General features: G+C 40.4%; 1 protein-coding gene across 1 annotated transcript; it reads left to right on the top strand.

Moving 5' to 3' along the window:
• The first annotated feature begins 12,902 nt into the window (after window positions 1-12,902).
• On the top strand, window positions 12,903-16,386 carry cryba2b (crystallin, beta A2b). The gene is made up of 5 exons (XM_035954994.2): window positions 12,903-13,058; window positions 13,883-14,070; window positions 14,997-15,138; window positions 15,533-15,675; window positions 16,015-16,386. The coding sequence occupies exons 2-5, from the start codon at window positions 13,913-13,915 to the stop codon at window positions 16,160-16,162; spliced, it is 591 nt and encodes a 196-aa protein (XP_035810887.1). The 5' UTR covers window positions 12,903-13,058; window positions 13,883-13,912; the 3' UTR covers window positions 16,163-16,386.
• Window positions 16,387-16,970: the final 584 nt, after the last annotated feature.

The raw sequence follows: 16,970 nt of genomic DNA, 5'->3' as shown, positions 1-16,970 counted from the left end.
TTTGGTATACACTACCGTTCAAAAGTTTATGGTCACTTAGAAATGTCCTTATTTTTGAAAGAAAAGCAGTTTTTTCAATGTAGATGACATTAAATTAATCAGAAATATAGTCTAGACCAAGGTTCCCCAATTAGTATTCCCCAGGGGCCAAATAATTTCAAATGTGCCAAGCCAAGGGCCAAAACATACACTTTGTTTTTTGTGCAAGTTGACGTTATTGCTATTATTTGTAGTAGTAGTAGCCACAGTAGTAATAATTTAGACATCTAACTCTAAAACCTAGAAGCTTGCACAAAAAAAGAAATTGTACTGTAAACAAATTAAGTCCAAAACCAACCATTTATTTACCTAAATGCCCATTTATAACACTCACATTCCCACCAACACACTGAAATATATTAATTTTAAAGATCTCAAACCAAATGCATTTACATCTATACGGTCCATGCTCATACAAAGCTTAAACAACGGCACTAACATGACAGCAGAGCATCCTGAGGCAGAGGTTACTGTCAGATTTTCAAGGTCTGACATATCATTGAATGCTATCGTACTGTAATTGTATTGTTTAACAGTGTACATCTGCAAAACGTCCAAACAGCTTTCCACAGACACATCACATTACTACAACATATTCATCTCATGAAGTGCCAAGTTAGAGTAGATGACACCAGAACCAACAAACAGAACAACAAAGGCAACTATTTCATTATTTACATACAAACACAAAGCCTGTTTACCTGAAAGCCTGCTTACCAAGCCCTTGTGTTGTCCCACCATCGACGGAGCCCCGTCGGTGACAATGGAGACGATTTTGCAAACATCCAAGCCATTCTTCACAAAGAATTGAGTCAGTTCGGTAAAGATGATTTCCCCGGTTGTGCGTCCAGTCAGAGGAAGAAGACACAGCAACTCTTCCCGAAACGTCTTTCCATCAAAAAATCTTGCAAAAACAGAAAGCTATTCCCTATCAGTGCGGTCACAGGACGAGTCTCTGGCTAGTGAAATAGCTTCAGCTTTCTTCATATCGGTGAGTAGGTGGGAAAAACAGTCCGCGGCTAAAACTTCCACTCTTCGTGTAGCCGTATTAGCCGACAATGGCACCTGCTTTAGTAGTTCTACAACAGTCTTCTTTTGTTTTTCATGATGGCGTAAAACTTCGCTAACCATAGCAACTGCACAGGATTTCATTAACTCAGCATCAGCTTCTTAGCTTTAGCCAGGGTCCAGGATACCTACAATGATGCAGCTGTGGCGCTCTCTTGTGCCGATGTTGATTTTGAGATCGTCGATACGGAGCGCTTGTATGATGTTATCATATTTACTATCTTTTGCTTGCGCTGATCAGATTCTGGAGGATAGTTGGCATTGAAACTGGCAGCATGCATAGTGTTCAAGTGCCGCTTCAGATTATCTGTTTTGCAGACAGCCACAGTTTGCGTGCAAATCAAGCGTGTCGGGTTAGCTTTAGCATGATCTGGTAAAATAAAACAAAAACGATCAGTCCAGTCAGATTTAAACTGACGGTTTTCAAAGTCCAATTTACGCTTCTTCGTGTTAGCCATGCTCTTGGGTTTGGACAGATGTGCCTGGTACCGCCACTATTAGCGTTCTAGGAAGACGGATTCACTGCAGGACTGGAAAGAGCGTGCAGGAGATCTTACGTTCACGCGCGTTCGACGGCGTGAGGTCGGAGGTCAGGGGTACGGTGTGGGATGAGATCAAAATGAAAAAGCGCAGCGCAATTATTTTCCACATTAGGACAGGCGTGTTAGTGCGGTTGGGTTGGTACGGGCCAGACATTTGTATACTGCGGGCCGGATGTGGCCCGCGGGCCGCCAACTGGGGTTCGCTGGTCTAGACGTTAATTTGGTAAATGACTATTCTAGCTGGAAACGGCTGATTTTTAATGGAATATCTACATAGAGGTACAGAGGAACATTTCCAGCAACCATCACTCCTGTGTTCTAATGCTACAATGTGTTAGCTAATGGTGTTGAAAGGTGAATTGATGATTAGAAAACCCTTGTGCAATTACCGTATGTTAGCACATGAATAAAAGTGTGAGTTTTCATGGAAAACATGAAATTGCCTGGGTGACCAAAAAGTTTTGAACGGTAGTGCACATCATGGAAATATTGCAAATTTATGCAACCTTAATAACTCAACCAGTATTCGTGGCTGATGAATGCAATAAACTGTCCAATGTATTTCTTTGAAAACGCAAAACATGAGACACTTTTTAAATAGTTTGTTATTTATGCAATAAATTTAAGATTTGTTCACAAAAGTTTTTTTTTTTGTCAATTTTTTAAATTATTTTTTTGTGGGTGGGGGGGCCTTTTAAACCTTCATTTTTGTTCTTTGTATGGTGCTTATATAAAACTGTGACTTGGGTGAGACAAAAAACTTAAGGACTGGTCAAAATTCAAGAAGCAGAAGTTGAAATAGCTGCTTCAAGAATACTGGGCCCTTAATTCTCCAAATGCAGCTCAATGTTGCCGTTTATTGTTATTTTTTTCATTTTTTCCCCCAATATGTCTGTCCATGTTAAATGCTGTTATTTTTCAAAGTGCATTCTCTGACTTCTTGAGGGTTAAATTTGAATTGAGCCTAATATAAGACTGCCTAAGCTTTAACTTCATTGCAACAGAGTTAAGTGTTTTAATTCTGAAAAAAAAGCTGTTCCAGTCACAGAGGAGATAGAATATAAACCCTAATACGTTAAAGTGAGGCCTCTAAATTTAAAGACATTCAGGTATTTAAATTAACCCTTAGAAGCATAAGTGATTGGACCCTACGCTCTTCCATAAGTAGCTAAGTAGTATAAGTAGTATTAGAGTCAATGTGTTTTTATGCTATTACTGTCATTTTGGTTAAGAATAATCATTTATATTATTGTTTGTATTACATTGTTGCCCACACAAGAATGATTTCATGTTTGAAATATGTTTATTTTTCACTTTAACAGATTTTGAACATTTTGATAACTGAAAAAGAAGATTACACCGAACAGCAATAGAAGAATGTCAACATCCATTTTGTTGCCATTTTTCTACTCTTTTCCTCCAGCTGTGCACTGCATCACCTTTTGTATGATATTATCAGTGATAAAGAGCTTTGGCTAGTAATACAAACATTACAGTTTCTTTAAGAGTATAAAAGGTAAATTAAAAATTTAAATGCTGTGATATTGAAAACATGTTTTGTGAGGAATAGCTGGAATATGAAATGATAAAAGCTTTTCATTACAAAGATATTGCAAGAAAATGACCTCACCGGGTCATTTTTAACCCACTTATGCATGTAAGGGTTAAATGTCTACATTGTCCTGCACAAAGAAAGATTTCCTGTCTCGCAATTTAAAATAAAGTGAATCAAGTGCAATTTTTATATGTTAATCCTTTGCAAAAAGTTTAATAAAATTGGATTAGTAGGTTTTGTATGATGGAAATGAGAGAAAACAACAAGAAGGTCTCTGACAGGCCTGCTGTCATTGTGGATGTCTGGATCATCCTAGTAAGGTGACTAATTTGAGCTCATTCTTTGATCTTTCAGAACCCGTTGATTTATTTAGCCTACCGTCTTTTTTGTTTAATCCATGCTTAGCTAACTGTCAGTTGAATAATAATTTTCTTATAGAGGCCAATCAGACAAAAACAACGGCATGTAACAGCAAAACCAGCCTACACACTGAATTTGCTGCAGAAGCTGTCACCTGATAATCGCCAGTTCAAGTTTTTGCACCTCTGATTTCCTTTTTTGACTAAAACGCATGTGTTTGAATAGATTACATCAATGTTTTGTGTCTCAGGGTGGATTTTTGCTGAAACAGATCTAATCTGAACCCTAAACATTTTCCCTCCTCAGCAGCGGGATGACTCAATGCGCTTCATTCCCCAAAGTTGTGGAGCAAGGTGAGTCAGGCAGCAGCTGAAAGTCATTTGCAAGGCATATGATATGAAAATGATACCCGAACAGGCGCCGAGTAAGACAGATTGAACAAGTCGGCAGGTAGATATGTTACAATGAGCCTTTTTTCTTTACAGTTCAGCGCCGGCACAAAGGTCAGACACGTTGCCCTGACAGAGAGGAGGAGGAGGAGGGCGCTGTGGATGGAGCAGAGGGGATGGAGGAATAATTCATTTTGTGTGAGTATGTGTGTGTGTGTGTGGCCGCCCCCAACACACGCACATACACACACACACACACACACACACGAGCTCCCCTCCCCCTTTATGTCAATATTGGATCAGAGCAACGCACCGTGCGACAGGTGTCTGCGCGCCCTGAGGATTCACTTCAAGGGGAGGAGAAAGAAAGAGAGGGGGGGGGAGACCAAGAGAGAGAGAGAGAGAGAGAGAGCATTTAGAGGTATAAAAGGTGTGTACCTGCCACAAAAAGCACACGTTCAGTGCGCGTAAAAGTTGAGGACCAAGCTTGCGCAAACTCTCGTTGCTTTGCCTCTTCTCCAGGTAGGCCCGGCAGGCGTCTCACTCCGTTTTATTTCATTCAAACTGTTCATTCTGACAAGAGCTTACTTCTGCCTGATGTTCTAACTTTTCCAAATCTTTCCTCCCCTCAGAGGTTGACAGCAGAGAAAGCAGCTGTTCCGCGCTCAGCTCATCGCCTCTCTCTGGACAGTCGCCGCACTCTGATGTGTGTTTTGTGACTTTTTCCCGTTTTGTCCGTATTTGCTTCACGTTGAGCCTCACGTACAATACCTGAAGATGAAGTTTTGTTCGTTCGGCTCGCGTTATGCAGGTACGGGTTGGCAACAGGAAAAAAAGACACAAAGATTGCCTTCAGCTGAAGAAGAAGTTCACATTTGTAAACAGCTGCTGAGCCTTAATTCAGACAAATGGTGGCAATTTGTTTTTAGGGATATATTCCCAAGAGATTCTGCTAATAATTCACTGTCTTTTAATCAGTGGCACCAAATGAGCAAAGCCAGGGTGCTGCTGCCACACTGCAGAACAAGTGAGTCAAAGGGTTCTTTAAGGGTTTTAGAAATGAAAATACATAAAAGATGGAGTCAGGACCATTACTCCTCTGAGATGACATGCTGATAATACCAGTGCTCAGTAACTGACACTAGGTGTGTTGTATATTCCACTGAATAGGTAGGTTGTCTTATTTGCATACAGCTGGCAGCAGCCAGTGCTCTAAAGAAAGCAATGGCAGCTTAGGACCAATTTGCTCCCTGAATACTGGAGTCACAATCACGTATCCAAATTTTGAAGTTTAAATATTTTTTCATTGAACAGGTGTCTGTTGAGCAAAGTAAGGAAAGTAACAGCAGATAAATCCAGCTGTAATGCATGCATTAAATCAAAACGTGCTGTATTTTCTTGTTTTTAACATAAAAAGAAAAAGATTATGAGTCCCACATCAGTCCATATGCTCATACAAAACCAGCTGCCTTCAAACAGGCACACCTGTGTGTTCAGACCAATGAGACAAGATCTCTGTATCAATACAGCCAAACCTCTGACACTTGGCTGGAAAGACTCCAAGTGATGGTCATTCACTGTTTATTCTCGCTCGGTGGTTGTACCTGTCTCTGCATGTCTGCTTGAATTGCCCCTGCCTGATATCGTATGTACTGAAAAGGTTGACATTTACAATGGCAGGGACAATAATCTCTGTATCTCCGTTTAGTGCTTCTTTGATAATCATTTTCCCGTTGGCACATTCATGAGAACAGCATGTATTTTCCACTGGGGGCCTGTTCATCACTGCCCATCTCCTACGTCATGAAGTGAGACTGCAGGCGAGCAGCAGAGAGCAGAGAGATGGCCTTAATGGGAGGTTATGTTAATCATTAACTAGACGTTAAGCACGTGCACACACATACACACACACAAGCACACACACGGCAGGCATCTGATACAAGCCATCTGTCATTTGGATGCCATGATGCAGTATTCAGTCACTTTTACCATTCATACATGCATTTTAAGTTAAACATATACCGGTGCTTAATCCTTTGAGGCAAAGTGTGTCCCTAGTTTGACAATAGATAGATGTAGGCATACTGGCCTACTTCACTAAAAAGGAAAGTACCATTGTAAAATTTTGAATTTTAAAGTGATTAACTTGAATGTTTCTAAATCTACAGTCCAACCTACACCCTTATCATCTGGTAGAAATATGACTATGGCATTCAGAGTATCAAAGATCATCATATATGTCAACATAATTGCTTACAGGCCTTATTTACATCAGTTCAAATTAAAAAAAATATCCCTTCCAAAGATTAGGTTCAAACATAAGACCTTTAAATGTTTCATTAAATGCCATCTACATACATATGAGTCAAGAATGGCATAAGAGCAAAACTCAACCATGCTTAATTGTCAGTGCTTTAAAAAAGTTAATAATCACGTTGGTGGAAGAGAAACAATTAAACATACTGTTAAAAGTCATTCAGCATGGTTCCCCTCCACAGCATTTGGATCTCATCTGAGCAAAAGTTAACAAGTAATACTGCTGTACAACAGTGTAGCATGTCCACTTTTTTCTTCTCATTATTTCTGCTCACATTTAATATTCTGTACTTTTGGTACTTGGTGCAAATTATCACCCTGACATCGTTTCTGTGTTCCTGCTAAATCCACATCACTCTTCATTATCTTACAAAACACCTCATGTCTGTATCATCACCTTGCGGGCGACATCATGAGAAATCCTGTATGTCATTCTTTACCTGAGAGCCTGTTTGCCTCTGCTTGAATCTCTAGTCAATATTTGTTTAAAGGCAGAGGAAGGGAAAGCTCACACTCCTCAGTATCCTGGTTACCTTGCCCCGATTTAGAATGACTGTCCCAACTGGTCCTGCCGTTGCTACACCCTCCAGAGCTGCATTAGCTGGCAGATCATTTGTTCAGGATTCAGCGTGACTTTGACTCAAAGTGCCTCGAACATAGCACTAATAAAATGTGATCATCATCATTTTTGACCTGATTGTTTTCTACTTGAAGTTGGTACACAATAGTAGATAATGATTGCATATAGATAATATAACAGTATGTCATTAGTAATAGTACTCGCTAACACTTTTCCTTGGCATGAAACAAATGAGAGAACATCAAGGACACCATGTTATCTGTCTAAAAACTACAGAGACACTGGTAGATGGCAATGCTAACATGGTTCAGGATTTCTTTTCTGTACATTACAAGTTTAGCCTTTCACCACTAAGCATCTTAATACATTGTTATTTTTGATACCGTATAATGCAAGTGGAAGGATCTTTGGACATAGAAATGGTTAATTCATTGTTATCCAAACTCATACATTTTGAGGTTACTTTAACCAAATTTTATATTGCATTACTCAGAGAAGTCCTTGACCTTTGCAAATACTTCAGCAACATCAAATGAATAAGTAATTTATTCCTCGTTTAAAGTATTGAGAAATGAAAAGTGAACAGCGGTAGCAAACACACAAATGGCATTAACCTACTTTATGCTATGGAGTTTGAAAAATACATGTATAGAAGTATGATTTAAAAAAGGCTTTTTAGAATAAATTCTGCACCAGTGCACTGAAATGCTGTTTGTCCATAATATATTTCTGCTGCTGCTACAGTGACAATGCTGTGTATAATAAAACACATCTTTAGCTAACACAGATTTTTGGGACTTGAATAGAACTGATTAAACCTATTTGACTGTGAGGAACACATGCACTCTCTACCTGTTGCCTGCTGTGACCCCATGAACTCTGCTCTGCAGGGCTATACTGTAACAGCACCATTAAGACAGTGTTTGTATCTGCACAGCAGCAGCATGATTACATTTGTGCTGCCTGCCAAATCGTTTGGTTCTATCTGTAAATGGGGGAGTGAGGTGAGTGCTTCCCACAGGCTGTGTCTGTGTGTATGTGCTGCCTGTAGGCTGTGTGCTGTTTCCTCTGACAGTTACTGATAATGAAGACTCATGCAAATGCCCAGGGCCTGTTCCCGCTCCCATTTGGCTACTCCTTACCTTCGCTCTCTGACTTTTTGATGGTGCAACGACTGCCGGTGGATTAAAGTGGAAAGTCAACATTTGAGATCTCAGGAAAGTTAGCTAAACAAGCTGAGGGGTTTTTCTTTACAGATCAATAGAAAGGTATCTTGTCTTGCTCCCTCAGGCTACCATTGGGTGTCTTGTTCTTTATCTGTCTGCTTATACAACTGACTGCATGTGTGTGTATGCCTGTCGTCACAATTTAATGCCGATTGTCTTTCTATCTGCCAGTTTACCAAAACATTGATGACTTGTGGACACCAACACACAAAATATTATAATCTATACAGTAATTCTCCATGTTTTTCTTTGTCCCTGCAGGTAAATCCAGCTGCCTGGGTGTCTGGTCGGAGGACAGCGGGGACAAATGGAGGTGGTACGAGCAGATGTCCTGCTCACATCATCCTCACCTGGATTAGTCTCCACGGTAACGTTCCACCTGAAGGAGGGCATTTGTTCAGGGCAATCTGCATGTCAGCGAGCATGTGTGTGTGTGTGTGTGTGTGTTTCAGCGTGCAGATGGACAGTCATGTGTGTCAGAGTGTGCGTGTGTATGTGTGTGTGTGTGCTTGCATTCAGTCATTGACGTGTGTGTGTTCAGGTGCATTCACTAACTATTCAAATAGTTCAGACTCACTCCGACCCAGAAAACAAGCAGCTTTAACACATTTCCTCCACTGCAACCAATTTACAGGTAGAAAAAGAAAAAAGAGAGACTATATGGTTATGATTACATTAAAATGTATTAGTTGCAAAAAGTAGCGGAGGCAAGCTGTTAGTAAATACACAATGAAAGCCTTTTCATACTGAATTCCTAGGAAGTAGGAAAGCAGGCAGCTACAACAACTTGCCAAAATAAAAGGTGTGGGTTGGGGTTGGGGGAGTAGCATGTTTCAAAGCAGCATAAGACATGTGGGCTATAATGTAATGGGTGACTGTTTCCATGTTTACTTTTCAATTAGACAATTTGAAGCCGGCTGCTACCTCCATTTCTCTCCCCCAACCCTCCCCTCATTTTCCTACAAGGCACAGTGCTAGGTAACAAAACTGAAGTGCAAGTTATTTTTTTACTTTCCTATGGAATATCCAGTTGCATGAGGTGGTTTGTATAATCCAAGTCCTAACATGAATGTGAATACGCACATTGATCTGAGTATGCAGTGGATTCAAGGTCAAGACAAGCTTTCCTAGAGACAATTGAGCATCTAAAGACAATGTACAGTGTCTTAGTAAGTTCTTGGGACACTCTGCACTGTAAGAACAGCTTCAGTGTTTCTTGACATTGGTTCTCCAAGTATCTGGACCTCTACTGAAGGGATGGTACATGGTCCTCCAACATTTACTCCTTTGGTGTTTTGATAATGGTGGTGGAGATCGCTGTCTAACACATCTATCCACTATCTCTCATGGGTGTTGGGTTGAGATCTGGTGACTGCGAAGGGCATAGCATGTGTTTTGCATCATTTTCATACTCATCAAACTATTCAGTGATCCCTCCTGCCCTATGGATGGGAGCATTGTTCCTGGAAGAAACCACATCTATCAGGGCAGAACTGTTTCATCATTGGACAAAGGTGATCTTTCAGAAGAACTTTATATTCATTTGCACTTAGTCTTTAAGGGGACAAGTGGGCCTAAACAATAAGGGATATATGCACTCAGCAGGACGCCAGATTCTCTCACTGTAGAGCTCAAGGATTCAGCTTTTTCTTTTATTTTGTCATGTGTAGGCTTAATTTTTTATTCATACCTCATTCATAAGACTAAATTACATCGTAAACTGTGTGCTGTGTTTTAAAATGTTACCTGAAACACTCACTTGCATGCGGGAAAGTGTGTAAACTTCACTTCATAAAAAACTATTTAATGATATAACAAGATAAATGTTATATAAAAGCCTAAAGAAAGAATAAAACTTGGAACTCCTCATACTGAAAGTTGTGGTTACAACAACGAATGATGATATAAGAGTCACCAGCAAGCACCTGGTCCTGTGAAATAATCGGTGCTCTGTGACCTTTACACAACCGCACATGAATATTTTGCATTTGACTGTCAAAATCAGTAAAAAGATGAACTTTTGACCTGCAGCAAACAAAATCCATCTGAAGGATGGGATAAAGAAAAGACCAATTAAGGTGCATCTGTCAAACATTTCCTCTGGTTCCTGATCCTGTGTCACCTTGCCCTTTGTGTACGACGAGTCAGTGGCCAAAGTGAGGCAGTCTGTCCTCGTGTTAACGCATGAACACACACAATGACAGATATGTAATGATAATGATGTGTTTAACTAAAGTCAGTGCTTGATCAGCAGTGCAGCATAAATTCTTTTATACGTGTAGTAAGACTGAAGTGGTGGCCATATGTGCTGTATTTGATGATAAAAAAAATAAATATGTGTGTCTTATAAAGCAGAGGTATTATATGACCAGTTAGAAGAAATGAATGGAATTTGTCATATAGCCAGATAAGGATTCAAAGTAGAACTGTATTGTATGAGCTCTGTACTGGACTGTGTTGCCCTGGACATATGCAAACTGGGCTAGCTATATTTAACAGGGAAATGAGTTGTGCGTCTTCATGTGTGTGCGTGTGTACACACGCACACACACACACACACACACACACACACACACACACACACACACACACACACACACACACACACACACACACACACACACACACACACACACACACACACACACACACACACACACACACACACACACACACACACACACACGCAACATTACCCCAACCTTAAACCAAAACGTCTCACGAACATTTATGTTTTACATCACTGGGACCTTCTTTTTCTCCCCAAAAAGTAGGTGGGTCAATGTTACTGTGTAAACAGTGTTATGTCCCCACAAAATTAGTATACAAGTACACATACAAGTACACACACATACACAACATCTGTGTCTATATAAGCCTTCCCTTTCACCTGCTCATCACCTGCTCTGGGGGCAAGCAGGCTGACACTCACTAATGCACACACATGCAGAGAGACAGACAATGAATGGGTTAACAAAAGACAATGAGAAAGCTGTTCATACAAGTAAACAGAACACATGCCCCACAGGTGGAACACACACACACACACACACACACACACACACACACACACACACACACACACACACACACACACACACACACACACACACACACACACACACACACACACACACACACACACGCCGCATACACACAGTTATACCAGATTAGCTGAGTCCTTTACTGTATATTTAGCGATCTGAATCTGAATGTTAAATCAGTCGTGTGTTAGTATGTTCATGCTGGTACAATGGCAATAAAATGAGCCATTATCTTTAACAGTGCAGCCCTGTGTTTCAATCACTTCATTTCAGTTCGGATGACTTTATTGCCATGACTAAATTCAGACACATTATTGCCAAAGCGCTGTATGAATGCTAATTTTAATTCTAATGCTCAGTTTCATGCCTTTGCCAGCCTGGAGGTAATAATCGTATTTGCCACTAGATGTCACCAATGATGAAGGAAAATACATCACTGAGCGCAACAGTATTTTTCTTGACACAAGGTTATTTTTCAATGCTCTTGTATTATTACATTTTTCTTTAACATGTAACTAAATAAAAAAAAACTATCTGAATACAACAGAAGTATTTGGTCAAATTATTAAACTGTAAATGGGATCTAGAAAGAACTGGTTTCCAGTGTTCAGTCAGCAGTTTAGACAGTATTTTGTCTAACCTCACCAAATACAATGCTCTTTTTTGTTCACTGAATGAAATGATAGATGTAATTTAAATATGTATCAATTTGTGAAATTGCATAAATTGTGGTATTTGACAGGATTTTTATATGTAGTAATTTTCCTCCACAAAAAGACAAAAGAACAGTAACAAAAGGTGAAGCACGGAACAATGTAAAACAGTTAAAATGATTTAATTCATAATGTCAAAAGTCCCAGAATGAATGCTACAATTTAAAACACTGAAAAGCAACCTGGTATTTCTTTTCAATCTAAATTACAGTTATAATACCAGCATTTAACTAAACCTTACATGATGCAGCTATTTCACATTCTGGGGGAAAAAAATGGATATGATTGGTGGAGCTTTAATATACACCTGTCATTTATAACAGAAGTCACAAAGCATTTATAAGTGTAATTAAGGTGAAAAAACACGTGTCATTTATTTACTGTTTCATAAAACGCAAGATACTTTCCATGTTATGTTGTTTTTACATGTGCCACTCAGCCAACACAATTAAATCCTGTAATTATTCTCATTGAAAGCCAGTTATTTCCTTTATCTTACAACAAAGTAGACTTTTATATTTTCACATTTACAGCGTATGACTGCAGCATTAATGTGTGTGGACCTGTAGGCTGTAAGCTACAGAACCTGTCTTTTTTTGGATGGTCTGTTGTAAAATACCTGCATCGGTTCTTTGATACTGTGCAGAAACTATACATTTGATGAACCTCATTTGTCTGCATTTGTAAGAAAAGACCACTGCAGCTTTTCATTACAGCACTTCAACCAGTTGACGTCTTTCTAGATCCACTGGAGAAGAAAGAGCTAAGTATGTCCTCTAAATGTAGATGGTACATGTCCTCACTGTGGGATGCCACCTCTAGTTTAGGATCTAATTTACCTACAGCAGAGACAGGGGGGAGAGAGAGAGAGAGAGAGAGAGACGGGGGATCAGCTCCCAGAATGTGTCTATTATCCTGCTACACCAATCAAACTGTTGTGTCAGTGCGTTACCATTGTATAGTCCTGGGTCAGGTTGCCACTGACCATGGCTGCCATATTGATGACTAAGACAGTTTGGGGCTCTGAGGACAATGGTGCTCTGGAGCCTCCACAAAGCGCGAGGCTAATGCTCCCCTTTCAGCCGGCCTGCTCAGCTGCTGAGTGTGCAAGGCTGCTGGGCAAATGGAGTGGCTGAGGTCCAGGGGGCCCGGCCCTATAAAAACGCAGGCGAGGGTCTCTTCCCTGACATTGATTATACTGGATCTGTCCCACCTCAGTACCGTCTGTAAGTATTTCACCACACTGCCTCAGACTTAGCTGCAAGAAGCTGCAGACAGGGGGGACCAGCTCTGTGTACTGGGGTGGAGCCCGACAGCCACCAAGATGCTCCCCATACTGTGTGTTTGGTAGATAGACTGCCATGCATGCACACAGACGAAGACTTGATTTGCTAACTGTAAAAGCAGAGAAGCCACTTTATACTCCTGCTTTTGGGGACAGCTGGTTTATTGCTCTGCATACATTTTAGGGGAGAAAGCTGGCAAGATCATAACTGACTAGTGCTTGTGTTTGACCTGTAAACATCATACAAGCCTTTTTCTACAACCGCCTATGTGCTCATTTTCTTGTTTGTAAAAGAAATTAAACTAAAGATCCCCAGCAACTGATCATACAACTTAATAAATCTTTCAGTAGGAGACTTAACAGTGTGCTGCAGTCGGTATTCATGCCTCTAAGCTTTCACTTACAGATATGTGGTTTGCTGCTGCTACATTACAGAGTGCAGTTTATGAGCTGGATGCATGTCTGTGCTTCTAGATTGAATCTCATAGATGAAAACAGAGACAAATCTCTGCTGTGACGGAATGGAAACATGATGAATGAGTGGAATTTTTCATTTCTTCTGACACCTCTGGATGTTTCGGTACCTCGTTACCTTTAAGCTAATATAGAAGAATTTTAGTTTAGGAAGCAACAGGTAAATATTACCTGAATAAACTGCTTAGGGACTCTTCATCATGTGCAGACTTTATACCTACTCGGGTCATACAGGCCCGTTGTTGTGATTTTGTTGTTATTCCTCATGCACATTTCTGAACCCCTCCGCAGAGAGTAACCCCTAAGGGAGAAGCAGCAGCCATGAACACTCAACAGATGGAGCAGATGGGCCAGTTCAAGATCACAGTCTGGGAGGAGGAGAACTTCCAGGGAAAGCGCTGTGAGTTCATGCTGGAGTGCCAGAACATCATGGAGAGGGGCTTCAACAAGATCCGCTCCATCAAGGTTGAGAATGGACCGTAAGTCAATGCTGTTGGTGTACTTTCTGTTCTCTCAGTCTGTCTAAAAGTTCTGCATTTTGCATATAGGGTCACTTTGACCTCTTGACCTCTTCAGTCTTCTGGATTTTAGGACTAGTTTGTTGCCTATTTGTGTTTTTGTCTTATTTAACTTCTGAAATCTTAATGATAAGGCCAGATTTTAGTCAAAAGGTTTGTTGAGGATGGTTAAAATGATACACTTAGATGTCTATATCAACTCCATGAAATATATATTTTTTTGTCTGCATTTTGTCGTGGATAACTAAGAGCAAAATCCAACAAATTTACTTCTCTTGCAATTTTAATTTTATCTGCCTGAAAAAGTCTGATTAAAGCAGACATGACTCACACACTGACTCCAATCAACAAGTAGAAAGGACAGAATCACAAAAAGAACCCCTGCAAATTACAACCTGCAGTGTTATTACATTGCTAGTTGGCATGTATCGTTTGCATGTGTGTGTGTGCGTGCATCCATGTGTGACCCTGCTGCGATATGAGCTGGCAGTGTGCAGCTGCCGGCTGTGAGCCAGAATGGCTGACTGACTGACTGGCGATCAGATAAACAGCCCTGGGTGCAGCAGCAACAGCAGCAGTGGTGGAGGCAGGAGCAGCACTGTTTAATGTTTGCTTTGTGCTCCCAGTCACAAAAGAAGCAGCATGTTGTTCTCACTTGAGGCCATTCTGTGGGCGTTGGGCTCCGTTGTTTGACCAAAAAAGAAAAAAAAAAAAAGACAGGTGCAGGGTTGTTGCATTAAAAGTAATTTGTATTTAGTTTGTGTAAATTAATGTGTAAATTTGGAAGCTTTTTGGGTTTTAACGTCATTCTTTTTTGCTTTTCTTTTGGTGCTTTACTCAATTTGGCACACTTAACCTCAATATTTCTACCCTTCTCTCCTCTGCAGTTGGGTGGGTTATGAGTACCCAGAGTTCCAGGGACAGCAGTTTATTCTGGAGAAGGGAGACTATCCTCGCTACGAGGCCTGGAGTGGAAACAGCAGCTACAGAACCGAGCACATGCTTTCCTTCAGACCTATCAAGTGCGCTGTAAGTTCCCCAATCCTTCATCTAATTTCTCTTTTTATTAGTCAGCCTCTGATAACTGCCATAGTTGGCTCACTTCCCCACCCCACCTCTCTGTAACTTCATAGGCTTTATCTCTTTAAATCCTGCAGATGCGTTGCTAGTTTTTTCTAACACCTCTTATAACACTTCCTATCCTCTTTTAGCTTTACTTAATTTGGCCTTAAATCTCTTCTTCTGTAGAAATGCCAAGCTATAATTTCAATAGTTCTATAGAATGACACTTGAACTGAAATACGGTTTCTGTTAATTTCTGTTCTCCTCATCTGAATGCACACTTTCTAGATGATAGTGTCTATTACCTCATTTACAGCACTCTAGCAGCTCCACCATATCATATTTTTGTCTTTCTCTGCAGAACCACAGTGACAGCAAGGTGACCCTGTACGAGTGTGAGGACTTCCAGGGCCGTAAGTTTGAGATGTGCGATGACTACCCCTCCCTACAGGCCATGGGCTGGTGCAGCAAGGAGGTGCCCTCCATCAAAGTCAGCTCGGGAGCGTAAGTTTTACACCTTCCTCTCTGTTTATTAGTCTTTTGCCTTTAGGATTTTCCCTGTTTGTAGGCTTGAGTCTCATCTCCACTGTGCTTTTCCTTATAGGCATATTTTTTTTGTAATTATACGAGTTTAGTTTTTTATTCTTACTTTAAATCATTGTAGCAAATCTTGGTTTAAGTATAACTTGAGGTAGATTTCACCTCAACTTTCTCTCTTTTAAAAAAAAACTGTACGCTGTCTTGTAGCTCCACTGAATTTACTGAAATCGTTCTATCTCCTAGTGTGTCTAATATGATAAACTGCATCTGACCTTGACTTAACCCCCTCCTCCTCCTCTGCAGCTGGGTGGCCTACCAGTTCCCTGGTTACCGTGGCTACCAGTACATCCTGGAGAGAGACAGACACCAAGGCGAGTACAGAAACTACAACGAGTACAGCACCCAGGCTCACACCAACCAGGTGCAGTCCATTCGTAGGATCCAGCACTAAGCCTTCACTCTGCCTGCCTGACCCGACCTGAGAACAAAATAAACTCTCCCCCTAATCACTTCCTCGACTTGAACCCCGGACAGTCCGCTGTCACAGAACCGTAGATGGACAAACTCTTTCTATCACTCTGTGGCTCTGCATGTATGGATATCTAAGTACCTACTTCTACTACCATGCTAAAGCATGATCTTGAAATAGGAAATAAAGGCTTTTCTTCAAAACTAGAGACTGTTTGTCGGTATTCTTTTCTTATTTTTACAATCAGGTTTATCAATCCAATTAAATAAATAAAAATCAAAAACTTAAAGAAACTGGCTGTAACAATTGGCTACATTCAGCTATCAGTCAATTCACGAATCAGATGCCTTCTCAGCTTTATGAACTAGGCAGTTTCCAGAGATAGATTTTGCTTTGTATTTATTTAATAGACATATTTAGCCTTTTAGCAGACATACATGGAAAGATTTGATTCTGTTAGGCTTTAGGATGTGTAATATTGTTCTTGTCAGATTGTATTCTTATTTCCAATAAACAAGAGCATGAGATCGCATTTGTTTCTATTATTTGTTTCTTACAGTTCCAGGCACAATTTGCTAAAATGGCCAATAAAATGAAGCTGCATGAAAAGCAACATATAACTTATGGTTTTGTGGAAGCCATGCATGTTAGATTACTGACAGTCAAGTGTTCCAAGGGGACATTTTAATCTTATATTTGCAAAGAAGTGAGCTTTTAATGTCAGCAGCTGACCAGAAGAGGCCAGCAGGGGTCACCTGAGACAAAACTTAATCCTTGGCATGTTTGTAGT

The sequence above is a fragment of the Amphiprion ocellaris genome, chromosome 11, assembly GCF_022539595.1.
Source record: "Amphiprion ocellaris isolate individual 3 ecotype Okinawa chromosome 11, ASM2253959v1, whole genome shotgun sequence".
In the NCBI taxonomy this organism is placed as follows: domain Eukaryota; kingdom Metazoa; phylum Chordata; class Actinopteri; family Pomacentridae; genus Amphiprion; species Amphiprion ocellaris.
Note: the sequence above shows the minus strand (reverse complement) of the source record. Positions and strands in the feature narration are given on the sequence as shown.